At 32.8% G+C, this 14,539-nt stretch overlaps 1 protein-coding gene across 6 annotated transcripts in view; it reads right to left on the reverse strand.

Annotated features, from left to right (window-relative positions):
• Positions 1–14,539, reverse strand: part of EDEM3 (ER degradation enhancing alpha-mannosidase like protein 3) — a 65,253-nt gene that overhangs the window by 16,929 nt on the left and 33,785 nt on the right. For 4 of the 6 annotated variants that reach the window (XM_057507943.1, XM_036912561.2, XM_057507944.1 and 1 more), the window contains 8 exons: positions 10,428–10,525; positions 7,889–8,014; positions 7,610–7,693; positions 6,342–6,425; positions 5,692–5,816; positions 1,496–1,661; positions 998–1,152; positions 53–209 (listed from right to left, as the gene is read on the reverse strand). In XM_057507943.1, the coding sequence (XP_057363926.1) occupies positions 53–209; positions 998–1,152; positions 1,496–1,661; positions 5,692–5,816; positions 6,342–6,425; positions 7,610–7,693; positions 7,889–8,014; positions 10,428–10,525 (995 nt within the window). The remainder of the gene's footprint in view (positions 1–52; positions 210–997; positions 1,153–1,495; positions 1,662–5,691; positions 5,817–6,341; positions 6,426–7,609; positions 7,694–7,888; positions 8,015–10,427; positions 10,526–14,539) is intronic. The other 2 variants (XM_036912560.2, XM_036912562.2) reach the window with 1 other exon arrangement.

Genomic DNA, 14,539 nt, shown 5'->3' on the forward strand with positions numbered 1-14,539 from the left:
GTAAGACCAAAAAGGGCAGAGGTGTTATCTAATTAGTAGAGCAATGGCTTACTTGGATTGCATGTTGAACCAACTGGACTCTCCCATCTTTGAGGTGAATCAAACTCACCCCCATCTTCTTCAAGATTTCTAAGTGTTCAGGGTTGGTGGCCATGAAATCTCGGGCTCTCAAAGGGGGTTTGGCTCCACTCCTGAAACTCTCCTCTCTGCTAAAAGTAATTATAGACGAGGCTTAAAAAATTATAAATCAGAACTGGGGAAAAACATAAAGCAAATAAAAATAATATCAGATATTTGTAAAATTGCTAGTTTTAGAACTAATGAAGCTGTACTAAATGAAAAGTTATTTTCCTACATATAACTTAGGTTATAAGTAGTATAGCTTTCAAATATATTTTACATTTACAAAAGCATTTGAAGGTAAAGAGCTTTGCTTAGAGATTTGTTACTATTGTTTTTCAAAAAACAGACTTTCCTCCCATATTTTAAAAGTAAAACAATACTTTTATCAGTGAATGATAATACTAAAAAAATTTTTTCATTTCCTACTAATGGCCTAGAATGTGACTGTTTGAAAGAAAATGAAGTCATTAAGCCAAAAAATTTTATTTAGCAACTAAGAAGAGTAAGTACCTCATCAAAAAAAATCACACAAAACAAAAAGCTGTATTTTTCCTACACAGTAACTATAGATAAAAGGAAAAGTGTGTTCTGTGCAAAAATGAGCTACAGAAGGTAAATTATATGCTGCCCACTGACTCTTAGTCTTAGGTCATTAAACAAAAGAGACATAGAAAATATCCATAATAATAAAAATATTATTACAGGATAAACTTTGCTATCTAACTTAACAATTTTAATTTTAATCAGTAATAACTACATACCTCAGTATTTTTGGTCTAAGTGAATGTCTTCTTGGCTGTTATATTCCTTACATTCTCTGCCATTTCCTAAGAATTAACTTTGATATTAGCAAATATAAAATAATACATCTTACACTCTGATGATGCCTCTAGGACAGCTCTTATCCACCACATTTTTCAAGGGTTCACGAATGCTCTGAGCATACAGTGGGTCATTAGGGAAGAGAATCTGAGTATTTGGACAAGTCCAGTCAAAATTACTGTCATCCAGTTCTATATATTCTGTAGTCTACAATATAAAACAATGTTACATAAAAAAAATTATTTTACTTAATATTATTGTTTATTCAAAGGAAAAATTACTGTCATTCAGTTCTATATATTCTGAAGCCTATTATATAAAAAAATATTACATAAAAATAATTATTTTACTTAACACTACAGCTTACTCAAAGGAAATACTAAATGAAACATAAGTGTATGTAGTAGGATATAATAAAAGAAAACATCAAGTGTACTTTTTCTCCTATCACACATTTATTTACTGAAATCTAGTCATGGATTTCTATTCACTTAGGAAAAAAAACAAAGTAAAAGGAGAACAAGACATTTAATTCAAAAACATAACCTACTGTGTTCTTCTTAGAGATGCTTTGATTTGTAGTAGAGAGCCAAAGTGGTAACAGATGAGCTTCTGTTGTGAAGATGTAATCTTCTATATCAAAAATAATATCTTCTTTATCCGCAAATAACAGGTAGAGATATTTAAACATCTCAGCCAGGAAGAAAGAATCCATTCTAAAATAAAAGGTTACAAATAAATCTAAGAACATAAAAATATCCAAATGCCAACTACATGAAAGCCATTGAGTCAAGGTCAATAAACCTGTCTATACCAATTTTGATGTCAAAGGAACTATGGAATGTATCTGTCTGTTGGTGGTAACAGCCTTGACACCAAGCATATTCCAAGGAAATGAGAAAGACCAGAGGGCAGCCTGTCACACAGGTGCACTAAATCTTGTCAAGAGTTTCCTATTGGCCTTCCAATGAGGAAGAGTTTTCCATTTCTTCTATAGAGAACCAACAGCAGGGAGGTAATACACATGAACTTTACTACTGAGAACCAGACATGAATTTTCAATTCATATTAATCAAAGTGGGTATGGTAATACAATTTTAATGGAGCTTATAATACAGTCACTTAGGTGATAAACAAGCCTTTATTGGGAAAGGAAATAATTTTTAAAAAGTTTCATGAAAAAAGCACAACACAAAATTAGTCTTTGTAAATATTTAAATATCTGTCAAGAAAGGAATATAAAAGGAATAAAATGTACACAACTATACAAGTGATTTAATGTTGAAATGCCTTAAATATTTTAAAGAAAAGCTTTAATAAAATTAAAGTGGCAGAAAAAGAGCTTAGCTCTTAGTAATATGACATTTGATTAGATTTACTACCTCTCAAAGCATCCTAGGTTTTTTCAGCAGTAAGTTGTAGTTTACTGTACAGACTGCATAGTTTTGCACCTCTGGCACAATTCCTGGCACACAGTAGGCCCTCAATACACTTTGACTGAATTAAATGCAAGTTTAAACAGCATTACTAAAGAATGAACTGGAGAAGCAGTGGAACACGGTGATGAAGAACATGGGCATTAGAAATAGAAAAGACCTTCCACTGACTAGCCAGCTGTGTTGACCATGGGATATCATATAAGGACTGTGAGCTTCAGTTTATGCTTCTGTAAAGGCCATAATAATACACCCTAATATTGGGGTAAATACTAAGTGAGACACTACATGTCCATTACTTAGCAAAGCACCTGGCATACGTATGAGCTCAAAAATAGAGCTACTGATACTTTTCCTATACATAAATGCTGTTTTATTCTGTAACAACAACTCATCTGTAATGTCTCAACATTTTGGTTGTTACATTTTAGATGTTAATCTTGTTAGAATAAATAAAACTCCTCCCTGTTAACCTGCAATACACTTATGATAATTCAACTTTTTCTGGAAGACAGTTACTATCATGAGCAACTGCTAGCTTGAGAACTGTAGACTGAGGAACAGGATTCTGATTTTTGAGAAATTCTAGAGTTGATTATGAACAGATGATTTGTAAACACTTAGAATAGAATAGAGAGATGTGGTTAAGAACAGTATGAGGTAAAGCTAGCAAGTTGGGTATCATATCAAATAATCTAAGTTGCATTTAAAAAGCATAAAAATATATATAAATACAAACACACAGGTGTTAAAAATGTCTGGAAGACAGAGATCACCTTAGGGTAAGCAAGCAGGGAGTTTCTCAGGGAAGATTTTTATATTCTTTCTACATTTAAATTCTTTCCAGTGATCATCTGTTACTAGGAAAATACAGATATTTCCATTTTGATAAAAGTGTGTGTGTATGTGTGCGGATACATGTGAGTCAGGTGACAGCATTAGTAGATCCGTAGGGGGATAAGCAACCAAATGTACAAAGCCGGTAACTAAAACCTCTCAAGTGTCATGCCGTGAGGCACTGGTGATCCTGTCCGGAATTCTTCCCAAGAATTCAGATGGAAATTTTTCAGACATGCTTATCACTGAAAATAGTTAATTTAGCTAATACATGAGATAAAATTCAAGCTCTCTTTCTAGTCTAGAAAAAAGCAGCAAAAAACCCAACAAAATGGCATTTTTCTGGATTAAGTATAAAGTTCTAATTTTACAACCAAAAAAACCCAAAAATCAGTTGCTCAAAAACAAGGCAGGGAACAGTCATTTGTCAGCAAGCCATTGTTAAGTATCTGTGATCAACTAGCCACAAATTTACTGTGAGCTGAATTATATAAAGCTGCTAAAAACCCATATGTGCAAAAAGCACATAACACAGTATGATGAAAATTAGTACTTTTCAACCTTTTGTTGAGTCTAATGCACCTGAGAGGTACGATGCTGCCACAGGGAACAGTGAGCTGAGGAGGTAGTGATCCTCAGTTGGATAGAGGGCATAAGCCCATCAGTCAGTCCCTCAGAAAATTAGCAATCTTGTACCTGAATCTAGATGATAACAGTGCTGTTTTGCTGGGCACATCCTGAGTATGATTAACTCTGGGTAGGTGTTTTAAGTCACTCTATATATTGGAATACAGTCAGAAGGGGGCAAAGACAGTGGTAAAAGGTCTAGAAAGATGTCATATGAGGAACATTCAGTCGGGGGGGGGGGCGGGAAGGGGTGTTAAATTAGAAAACTGGAACTGTGCATAAAGTAAATCATGTCTTCTTTGTATTTCTTCAACCTGCTACTCCTCTTCCCTCTACAGCAGCACATATCACATGGTTGTGACGATTTCTTTATATACCCTTCTTCTTCATTACCTCTAAGTCATGGGAGGGCAGGGACTGGTTCTAATTTCTCTTTCCACCCTCACAACTAAGTACAGTGACTGGAATACAGTTGGTGCTTAATTATTGTACCTTGAATAACTTGCTAGTATAACATAATGTCAGGGGCCAATCTGCATTGATTAGAATTCTGACTTAACCTTACTAATTGTATGAACTTTGGCAAGTTCCCTAACCTCTCTGTGCCTCAATTTCTTCATTTGTAAAATGAACATTTTAATAGAAATTACACTCCAAAGGCCTGTTGTCAAAATAAATGAATTTAACACAAAAAGTGTTTGATTAGAAGAGTGCCCGGTATGTAGGAAGCAGTCAATAAATGGTACAGATCATACTGATCACTTCTTGCTGTTAACTGCATGCCCACTTCCCAAAGCCTACCCACTTCTCCTCAGATCTGGTCATGGAAGGAGGTTCCAGGCCTAACGAACTTTATGAGAACACACTGAGTGAAGGATGAACGGAGGGTCTATGAGTAGGAGAGGGTCGTGTTTCGCCCGCCTCCAGTCCGTCTGCCTCTAACCCCTTTTACTACTTTCTAATTCTTGCACATCTCTCAGTAGACAGGATCCTTCAGAAACCTTTCAGTGACTATCTCATCCCAATTTTTGTTTCATGTTCTCACAGCACTTATACAATGCTATAAAGTCTGCTTAGCTGCCTGTCCTCAGTGACTCAATCATGGAAAAGACGTTTTCATCTTTAGGCCTCACAGTATAACTCTGGCACATAAGACACCTCATAAATATTTGTGAAATGAGTACTTGCAAACCGAATAAGCAAACATGCTTTAGTGTTCACTTAGAGATGTGTTGATATGTTTTAGACAGTGAAAATAACCAGATAAGTGATCTTGCAATACCTGGAATGTTAATATCACATTCACCAAAATATGTTTTTCATAACTTGATTATTTCATGCTATCTACATTTAGCAAGTATCTAATGAAATAGAAACTGCCAATGATTTTCCCCAGCCCTCCAAATCAGCAGCAGAATAAGAACACACACATTAAGCAAGATACTGCCTTGAGGAATTCCTAATTGAACACAAATCATACTCTAGATCGTGCAACACTTAATAATTTATAATCTTCTACATAATATAAAAAATATTAACAAAGAAGAAAACCCCAACATTCTTAATGGTAACACCAAGGTTCTGGAATTTAACAATATTTATTCATCTATTTAAAAACCATTTGAGTACCTACTATATGCCAGGCACTATGATAAAAATTAAAACTCTTCAAGTAATTTTAAATAAGCCTTATTCAAGAGAGTTTAAAAACATAAACACAATCAACTAATGCTTGTAGCTTCAAATACCTCTGGTCAAAATATTAAGCTTACTGGAATTCTGCTAGTCATGCTTTGTGTGGTTTCAGAGTTACTCTGAGGAAAAGGGATGTCAGGAATTGCTTTACCTGTCCTCATGACTCCCAGTGCGAACATCCTTCATGGCAGCAAATCCGCAAGGCACTCTAGCATATTTATTTAAATTTTCAATAAGTGTTTTCCCTACTTCAAGGTAGTAGGGATCTCCTGTAGCCTATTAAAAAGGAGAATATATGTATACATATATATAGCTTATATATTACCATATACCCATTCATTTATCAAATATTTATCGAGTACCTACTAGGTGCCAGGCATTGCTGTATCAGGCACTTGAACATGTTACATGGAACCTGGCTTTGAAAAGAAGCCATGCATCTGCTTTATAGAATTTCTTAAATATACAATTAGAAAGCTGTCCAACTGTATATCTTAGCCCTTAAATTTCTAATACCCAGAAGGCTTGCCTGATTGGAAGAAGGGAAGAGACATGCTTTAGAAACCAGCTCTAGAATACAAAATTTCTCTTTAAAGAAATATTTACATAAATATTTTGGAAAAACATAAAACTTAGATGACAATTCTTGTGACTTTTAGTAACTATGGACTAGATGAGTAAGAACTGTTATATATCCAATCATTACAGCATTAAATAAGAACTTTTAAAGCCCAATTACTAAAATAAGATATCCAACAGAGAATGGGGTCTAAACAACAAAAGAGAGGTAAATTAGCTTACTTTATACAAGAAGTAGGTACTTTCTGCAAATTCTGGCCTTAAAGGATGTTGAGCCCAATGTACCCTGAAATCTGTGGTAAATGCCTGCACAAAACAAACAGACACAAAAATGTGATTAAAAAAATTAACAAGTAGTTATAGAATATATGATAGTACATAAATTAGATCATAAACAAGTAAAACTAATTAAAATCAGTAACAATTTTCATCGTCTATAAAATGAAATTTTCACTGCTTAAAATAACAATTCATTTTTGCTAAGGCTACTAGTTTTAACAATTAAACGGATTTTTAAAATGATCATTTTGGTTATTAGAAAGCTTAGGAAAATCTATTAAACTCAATATTGCCACAATTAACACATAATTGTGTTTTCTTTTTTCATCTCCACTTTTTCTCTTAAATTCCTTGTTCTCATATTTCTATTTTCACAAATGCTCTCTTTCATATCAACCTCAAATCCTATGTGGAACAAAAAGGGTATTATTGGTTAAAAAAAACCTAAAATAAAAACAAAAAACTTTATGGGAATCAAATAAAACCTCATTTGTGATAAGGTATAGCTATTAAAAACCTTATTTTCCACCATGCACTCACCTGAAAGCTGAAAAAACTATACTTCCTAAAATAAACATTTTAGAAAGCATTCTAAATTGGTGAAATGCTTCAATATCTCACAGAGGGTAGTGAATGAATAAGCAGGGATAGAACTATGCCATCTACAAATTTGGAAAATTTTAATGTTTCTGGAAAACCAAAGAGTATGCTATTAAAATCTTGCCTTATCAAGCTAGCAAGACTATTTATTACTAATATAATGTACAAAAAAACCCAGAGAGAATAATTTCCAATCAGCATGAGGAAGAGCTGAATTTTCCAATTTCAAGGAGCATGTGTGATCAGCAGGAATATATTCAATATAAATCATTTTCATAAAATAAGCTTAGAAAATAAAAAGTAAAAAGGTCTCCCTAACTGGTATATATGTAAAAATTAGAATGAGGCAATAGGAAATGGCATGGATTAGAAAAGGTAAAACAAAAACTAATTTGTTTTTTAACATAAATTTAATAAAATGTCAGCATTACCTTGAAACCTGACTTCTCTTAATATATGAGGAAAACACATACAAAACTGTATAAATCAAAAATAATTAACCAGGAAAAAATAAATGAAAAAGCACAAACCAATCTTGAAGATGACTTTTTCTACCTTTAATTAGCAATTTATAGTACATTAAATTAGAATTCCAAAGATTATTTGCTTACCTCTGGTAGAAAGTTATGTTTTTTAATCACCTGATACAACATTTCATGTGTTTCAATAGCAGGTCTAATATCCCCCTTTAAGACCTAGAAGTCAACAATAACAAAATTACCCAATAACATAAGCCAATTTTATCTATCATCATTCTATAAACAGAAAAATGTAGATTACAACAATTTTGAAATGTGACTCCATTTTGGTAACCCAGTTTTAGAGGTCACAAATGCATGTAATTACAATAATTTTACTTCAATATTAAGAAAATAGAAGGTTTTTTTTACCTGCAAACCTGGAAAAAAGGCAAGCAAAGCATCCATCCAAGTCCGAGCATTCAGCATGGGCTTGTGGATGTGCACATCAAGCAGAAGAGGTGGCTGGCTAATGTACCTCATTATGGCATCGTAGTGCTAAAAGATCACAACATGTGTTCATGAAAACAGATGAAAAAAAGATGTAATATTCTAAAAACAGCACTTCATTAAATAGCATCATGAAGAAATTAAACCTGAATTTATATACAAATAAACTTACTAATTATTAACTACATAAGGATTTAGATTGTTTTAGATGGAAATCTATATTATATATATATGTGTGTGTGTGTGTGTATGTGTGACTATATATATATATATATATATATATATATATATATATATAAAATATATACTCCTTCATGTTCTTTAACTCTGTTGTAGAATATTAAAGACTATGATCAATGTGGAATCTTCTGGGGGGAGTAGATCTGAACATTGCTGTTTAAGATTAGCCCACAGCTAGTATGCCCTTGTGACTCAAGGATGCTCTTATGTACTCTTGAAATACAGCTACAGTTCTCTGTATTAAGAATTAGTTTCATCTTCTGTGCTTAATGTTTGGTCTCTTCCCAGCTAACATAATATTCTGGCACTCACACTACCTAAACTAATGTTATCTTATCACTGGTGCCACTTATGATCAGCTACCTCTGCCTTTTGTGCCCTCAAGAACACTTTTTTTTCCCCTTCTTTTATCTTCTTTTTGCAGGTATTTCTCAACTTGGACAACAACGGGTTAAGCTGTTAGAGTTAATGAATGATAATGAACCAGCAAAAATAGTATCTGTTCTCATTCATCTTAAGAAAATCTTGTTATAAACTAATAAACAATTTTTGTGATAGTGTTTTTTAAAGTATTCAATTGATGATTTATTAGGATTCTTACTACCTTTTTTTTTTCAACTCTTTTATTATTTAATAACTGTTACTGAGTACTGCTGGATGTTAAGGCACTCTTCTAACACTTCATATGCATTATCTCATTTAATCCTCCCCAATAACTCTCTATATATTGCTGGTATTCCCGTTTTGTAGATGAGGAATGGAGGCAAGTAGTGTAAGGTAACTTGCCAAAATCACAAAACCAGTTTTACTCCAAGATTTAAATCCCGGTAGAACTACTCCCATACTTTTGATCACTGTATCATATGGTCTCACAGCAGTGCAGGTGAACTGACAGGTGGGCAAATTTACCTTTTGGAAAGGTAAATTATTTCAAAAAGAGTACAGTGATACAAATGATGAGTGTGCTGTATTAATTTCAGTGTGCTTCACCTGCAGAAAAGGCAATCCAATCAGGTTCAATAATCCACTACTTGTCCCCTAAAAATATGCCTTACCCAGACTTAAAACTTACAGACCTACTTTGGAAATGAATACTCAATAGTTTCTCCAAGTTTTCTGGCAGATCTTAAAAATTTCTGATAAGCGCTTAAAATAAACTATTTTTAAAATTAGTAAACTAATTTTTGGAATGTATATAGCTTTTACCCTGTCCCCGCCCAACGGGAGACATCATAGGGGAATACTGACAAAAAAATGACTATACATGTAAAACTAAAGTATTTCTCAGAATATCACTCAGCACAGTCGCAGGGGAGCCATCAGGTGAGAAATTGGGGATCAACAGAGGTGAGGCTTAGAACCTCACCCCCCCTGTTCTGAGAGAAATTTTCTGCATACGTGGATGTTTTATTGCCCTTGTCTAGCTTGGATTAACACATAGTCAACAGGCACACACCTGATCATCTACGTTTGCTCTCCTACAACACTAAACTATGTTTTCTACCTTTATCTTATATCTACCTACCACTTCAGCATTTTATTAAAAATAATAATAATAAAGAGAGAAATGTGGTATCCACATATAAATCAAGTATAAAAATCAAATGAGTATTCATATTTGAACTGTTTATAGTTCATAATGCATGAGCAAAACCGAAAGTGTCTGTGATGACTGCCCTTGTACTGTTCACCATGTAACTTATTCACCATGTAAGAATTTGTTCTCCATGTAAGAACTTGTTCGTTATGCTTCAGAAGATTGGAGACTGACGAAAATTAGGCTTGTGGTGGAGTAATGATTGTGCATTGAGCATTGACTCCCCTATACAGAATTTTATTGTTGTTAACAACCATTTGATCAATGAATATGAGAGATGCCCTCACAAAAACAAAAACAAACAAAAAAAAAGTACACACTTCCAATGGTAAAATAAATAAGTAACCGGGATGTAATGTATAGCATAAGGAATAGAGTCAAAATATGGTTAACAACTTGGTATGGTGATAGCTGGTACCTAGAATTATCATGTATATAAATGTTGAATCACTGTGTTGTACACCTGAAACTAATGTAATACTGTGTGTCAACTAACCTTCAATAAAAAATAATTATCTACAAAAAAAAAAAAAAAAAAAGAATATCACTCAGATAAGTTTCTATCAAAATCTGGCCCTCAAATTAAATTGGTCCTAAAGTTAATACAAAGCTGGATCAACTTACTGTATTAAATCTTTCCAGAAAACTGTCATCTCCAAGCAAAACATAGGCTTTCAATAGATATTCATAATATGAATCAATCCCTGCTCCAACTCCACTATCTAGGAAAAAATACATACAAATGTGGTTCTTTAATAAATAAGTCTTAAAATTATTTACAGAGTACAAATGAGGGTACTAGTAAACTAACAATGAAAAATAAGTCTAAATGTGAAACTATTTAAAGTAAAAATTACACATTTACAGAACATAAGTCCTATTATATGAATAGTTCCTTTGCTGATAGTAGTTTGTATGTTTAAAAAAATCTTACTTTGCAAAATTGGTTACTCGAGGTCTTATTTCAAATCAGGATATAATACTTTTAAGAATTTTTTTAAAGCTCATTTTCTCAGTGAGGAACTCCAAAACGCTAGAAGAGGGTACCTTTGTGCATTTTTAAATAAGACCCTTAATTAGTGAGGTAACGCTCTTTAAAGTTATAATAGATTATGAAAACAAGGCTGCTGCTGTTTGGAGATACAGTTCCAATTGCTGAACCTAGCGTGGTTGCTGGCTTCTTCCTGTAAGATCATCAAAGAGGGCCAAAGAAAGAAAAGAACACTGTAAGAAACCTGGCAGCAGAAGAGTTTGGAGGGAAGCGGGTACTTTGGCCGGGAGCAGAAGGCAGTCAGGCATGGCTATGGAAGGATCAAATAGGGGGGAAACTGCGGGAGCTTCACTCTTGCTTCTCTCCTGCCACTGCCTTAAGACACAATGTTTTCTCCCACGCCTGCTACAGCTCCACTCAGATCTATGCTCCAGTATCTTCAAGAGTAAAATCAGGGCAGCACAGAAGCCCTGCTTAAGGAACTAAGCAGAAGATGTGGGAACTAACTTTAGGCATTCTCTTCCCTCCCTTTCCCCTCCAAACTCCTAAGGCTGGTGAATTGCAATCTAAATTATAATTACAATTTCAATTTTGGAAATCCCTATACCCAGGGCACACTCCAGGCCAATTAAATCAGAATTTCTAGGGGTCCAGGAATAGGTATTTTTAAAAACTTCTTAGAAGTCATCCCTAAAATCATTGGAGCTTATAGGGAATGGAATCTGATGCTGCCACAAAGTAGGTGGCAAGGGAATATAAACTTATAGGCCAAGAACATTTAAGAAGCAAGACTTTTTAAAAAGAAAAAGCAAGTACTGGAATAAGAATTTATTACAAAAAGAAATACTAGAACAGGCAAACCAAGAATTTAAAATTAGCCTAACAAACATTCTAAAGAGATAGAAAATATATTAGCAATACAAAGTAAGAAGTTTTTTAAAAATCAGCAGTATATAAGATAAAAACAGTAATAAAGTAACAAAACAGATGGGATTTATAGCAGAAAGGAAACAACTGAGGAACACATTAGCAAGTTGGAAGATCACAGGTAATAATCTTCCAGAAGAAAGGCAGGGAAAAAAAAGAAAAAATGAAAGCTAAGATATATGGAGGACAGAAAGAGAAGTAATTTAGATAATAGGAACTGCATAAATAGAGATAAATGAAAATGAAAAGGATAAAAATATCTAAAATAAAAAGAAAGATTTTATGTTCAAAAAACAAGGATTTTAACTAGAAAGAACCCACAGGATCCTAAAAGGAGACAGAAATAAAATTTTACACCTAGTGATTCTTTTAGAAATTTCTTTTTGCCTTTGATATTCTTAATCTTTCATAGAAAAAGTGTAGATCACACATAAGGGCATAAAAATCCAAATAATATGAGTTTTTTTAAAGCAGTATGTAGGAAGACAATAGAGTTGTATTTTCAAAGGCTTGAAAGGAAAGAACTTACACAGAAAATTATATACAGTCAAACTATTACTCAAACATGAAAGCATAATAAAGTTATTGTTAGGCATATAAGGTCTTGGAAGCTATTAAAATCTACTGAAAACAGTTTGGGATAAGAAGAAAGACAAATCTAAGAGATGCTGCAAGCAATAAAGTTCAAATGACCAAATACCTTGATAAAGTTTGTTATTTTTAAAGAAACAGGGAGAAGGGTGGCACTAAGACCAAAAGAAAAAATAAAAAACATTCTCATAATGAATAAGAATCAAGTATCTATATGGTATCAACATAACAATGGATGAGAGTTGGGGTGGGAGGGAGACAAAGGGATGGGAGTGCATGCTTAAGTTCATGTTTTACTAAGAGGTAACTATAGGTTTCAATTAAAAACAAAAGGATTAAAAAAGAAACACAGGAAAGGTGGGACATACTGAAATAATTAAGATAGTATAAATAAATCTAAATACATTAAAAATAGCAATAAATATAAATGGACTAAACTCACCAATTAAAGGATAAAGACTGACAAGTGGCTTTTTAAAAATCTATAAATTTTACAGGAATTACAACATAAGTACCTGCAAAGACTTAAAGTGAAAGGGCAGAAAATACTTAAGTAAATACTAAGCAACATAAAGCTGATGTAGCTATATTACTATCAGATTAAATAAACTTTAAGACAAAGAGTACCATTAGAGATGATGATTATATAATGATGAAAGGTTCAGCTAGGAAAAGATAATGATTTTAAATGAATGCACCTAATAACATAATAAAGCAAAAACAGAACTACCAGGAGCTATTAAGAAGTCTGCTATCATTATCAAAAATTTTATCCACCTTTCTTTCTTAATTCATGATAGGTCAAACAAACAGAAAATCAGTAAGGATCTGTACATTAACTGAGCAAACTGACATATATAGAAATATATGTCCCAACAATTAGAAAAAATATTTTTTAAAGCACATGTGAAATGATTACAAAAACTTGACCATGTTTTAGGCCAAAAAAATTTCAATAAATTTCAAAGAATAGTTATCACATAGATCGTAAGTATCATGTAGGTATCAATATTTTTTTAAAGCATAAGAAACCCAATAGAAAATAGAAAAAATACAAAAACATTCATAACAAAAAAGGGAAACATATGCTCAGTAAACATAAAGAGGTATTCAACATCATTAGTGATCAAAGAAAGAAAAATCAAACCACAAGGGGAAATCCTTTGTACACCCATTTGGCAAACTCTTTGTGTCTGTCAACAAATGGAGAGGATGTTGATCTATAGCACCTCTTTTATGTTGCTGGTGAAGTTTAAAGAGGTGAACCTTCTTCGAAAGACAATTTTAAAAACAAATTTGACAATTTGATATAATCTCCTTAAGTTGAACATTAACTTACCCATGATATAAAAGTTCCAATCATAGTTATATAGCCCAGAGAAATCACTATACAACAGGAGAAACATAAAAAAATATTCATGGCACTACTGTTCACAATAGTAAAATTCTGGAAACAATCTAAATGCCCATAGATAATGGTTAACTCATTCACTGGAATATTATATACCAGTCAAAAAGAGTAAGCTACACCTTCATGCAACAATATGCATGAATCTTAGCAACACCTTATTAAGTGTAAAAAGTTTCAAAAGGGTACATATGACATATTTTTATAAAGTTTAAACAAAAAATATACCTTTCAGAATATCTAAGATGTACTAAAACTTTTCTAAAAGGAAAGCAAGGAAATGACCAAAACAAGATAAGAATGATGGTTATCCAATTGGAAAAGGCAGAGGTGTGGGATTGCAAAGGTAGGGAAAGTCAAGAACCATAAGCAGAAGTAATATATTGTCAAATAAGTTGATTTTGTGATGGATGGTCCATTTATGAGTGCTTATTACATCATTAAAAATGACCAAGCAAAATAGGTCACAAATGGACCAATGACGACAATGTCACAGACCAAGGATTATGATTAAACTTAATTATGATTAATTAATTTGCCCTGAGTTTCAAAGCAGGTTAAAAAAAAGAAATTGCAGAATTCAGAAACCAGGATTCAGATTACTTTCAGGAACCATGTAGATAAAACACGGAAAAACTATACAATACTAACTAGAGGCAGTACTTTTATTTCAGTAAGTTCAATTAATAATTATATCATTTTAATTTACTTAAAAATAGGCAGTTATTTTTAATTTTATACATAACAACATAAGATTTTTGGAACATAGAGGAAGTGTAAAAAAGATAATCTCATTAGTAATATTTTAGTATATTTGTA

This window comes from Manis pentadactyla, chromosome 9, assembly GCF_030020395.1.
Source record: "Manis pentadactyla isolate mManPen7 chromosome 9, mManPen7.hap1, whole genome shotgun sequence".
In the NCBI taxonomy this organism is placed as follows: Eukaryota; Metazoa; Chordata; class Mammalia; order Pholidota; family Manidae; genus Manis; species Manis pentadactyla.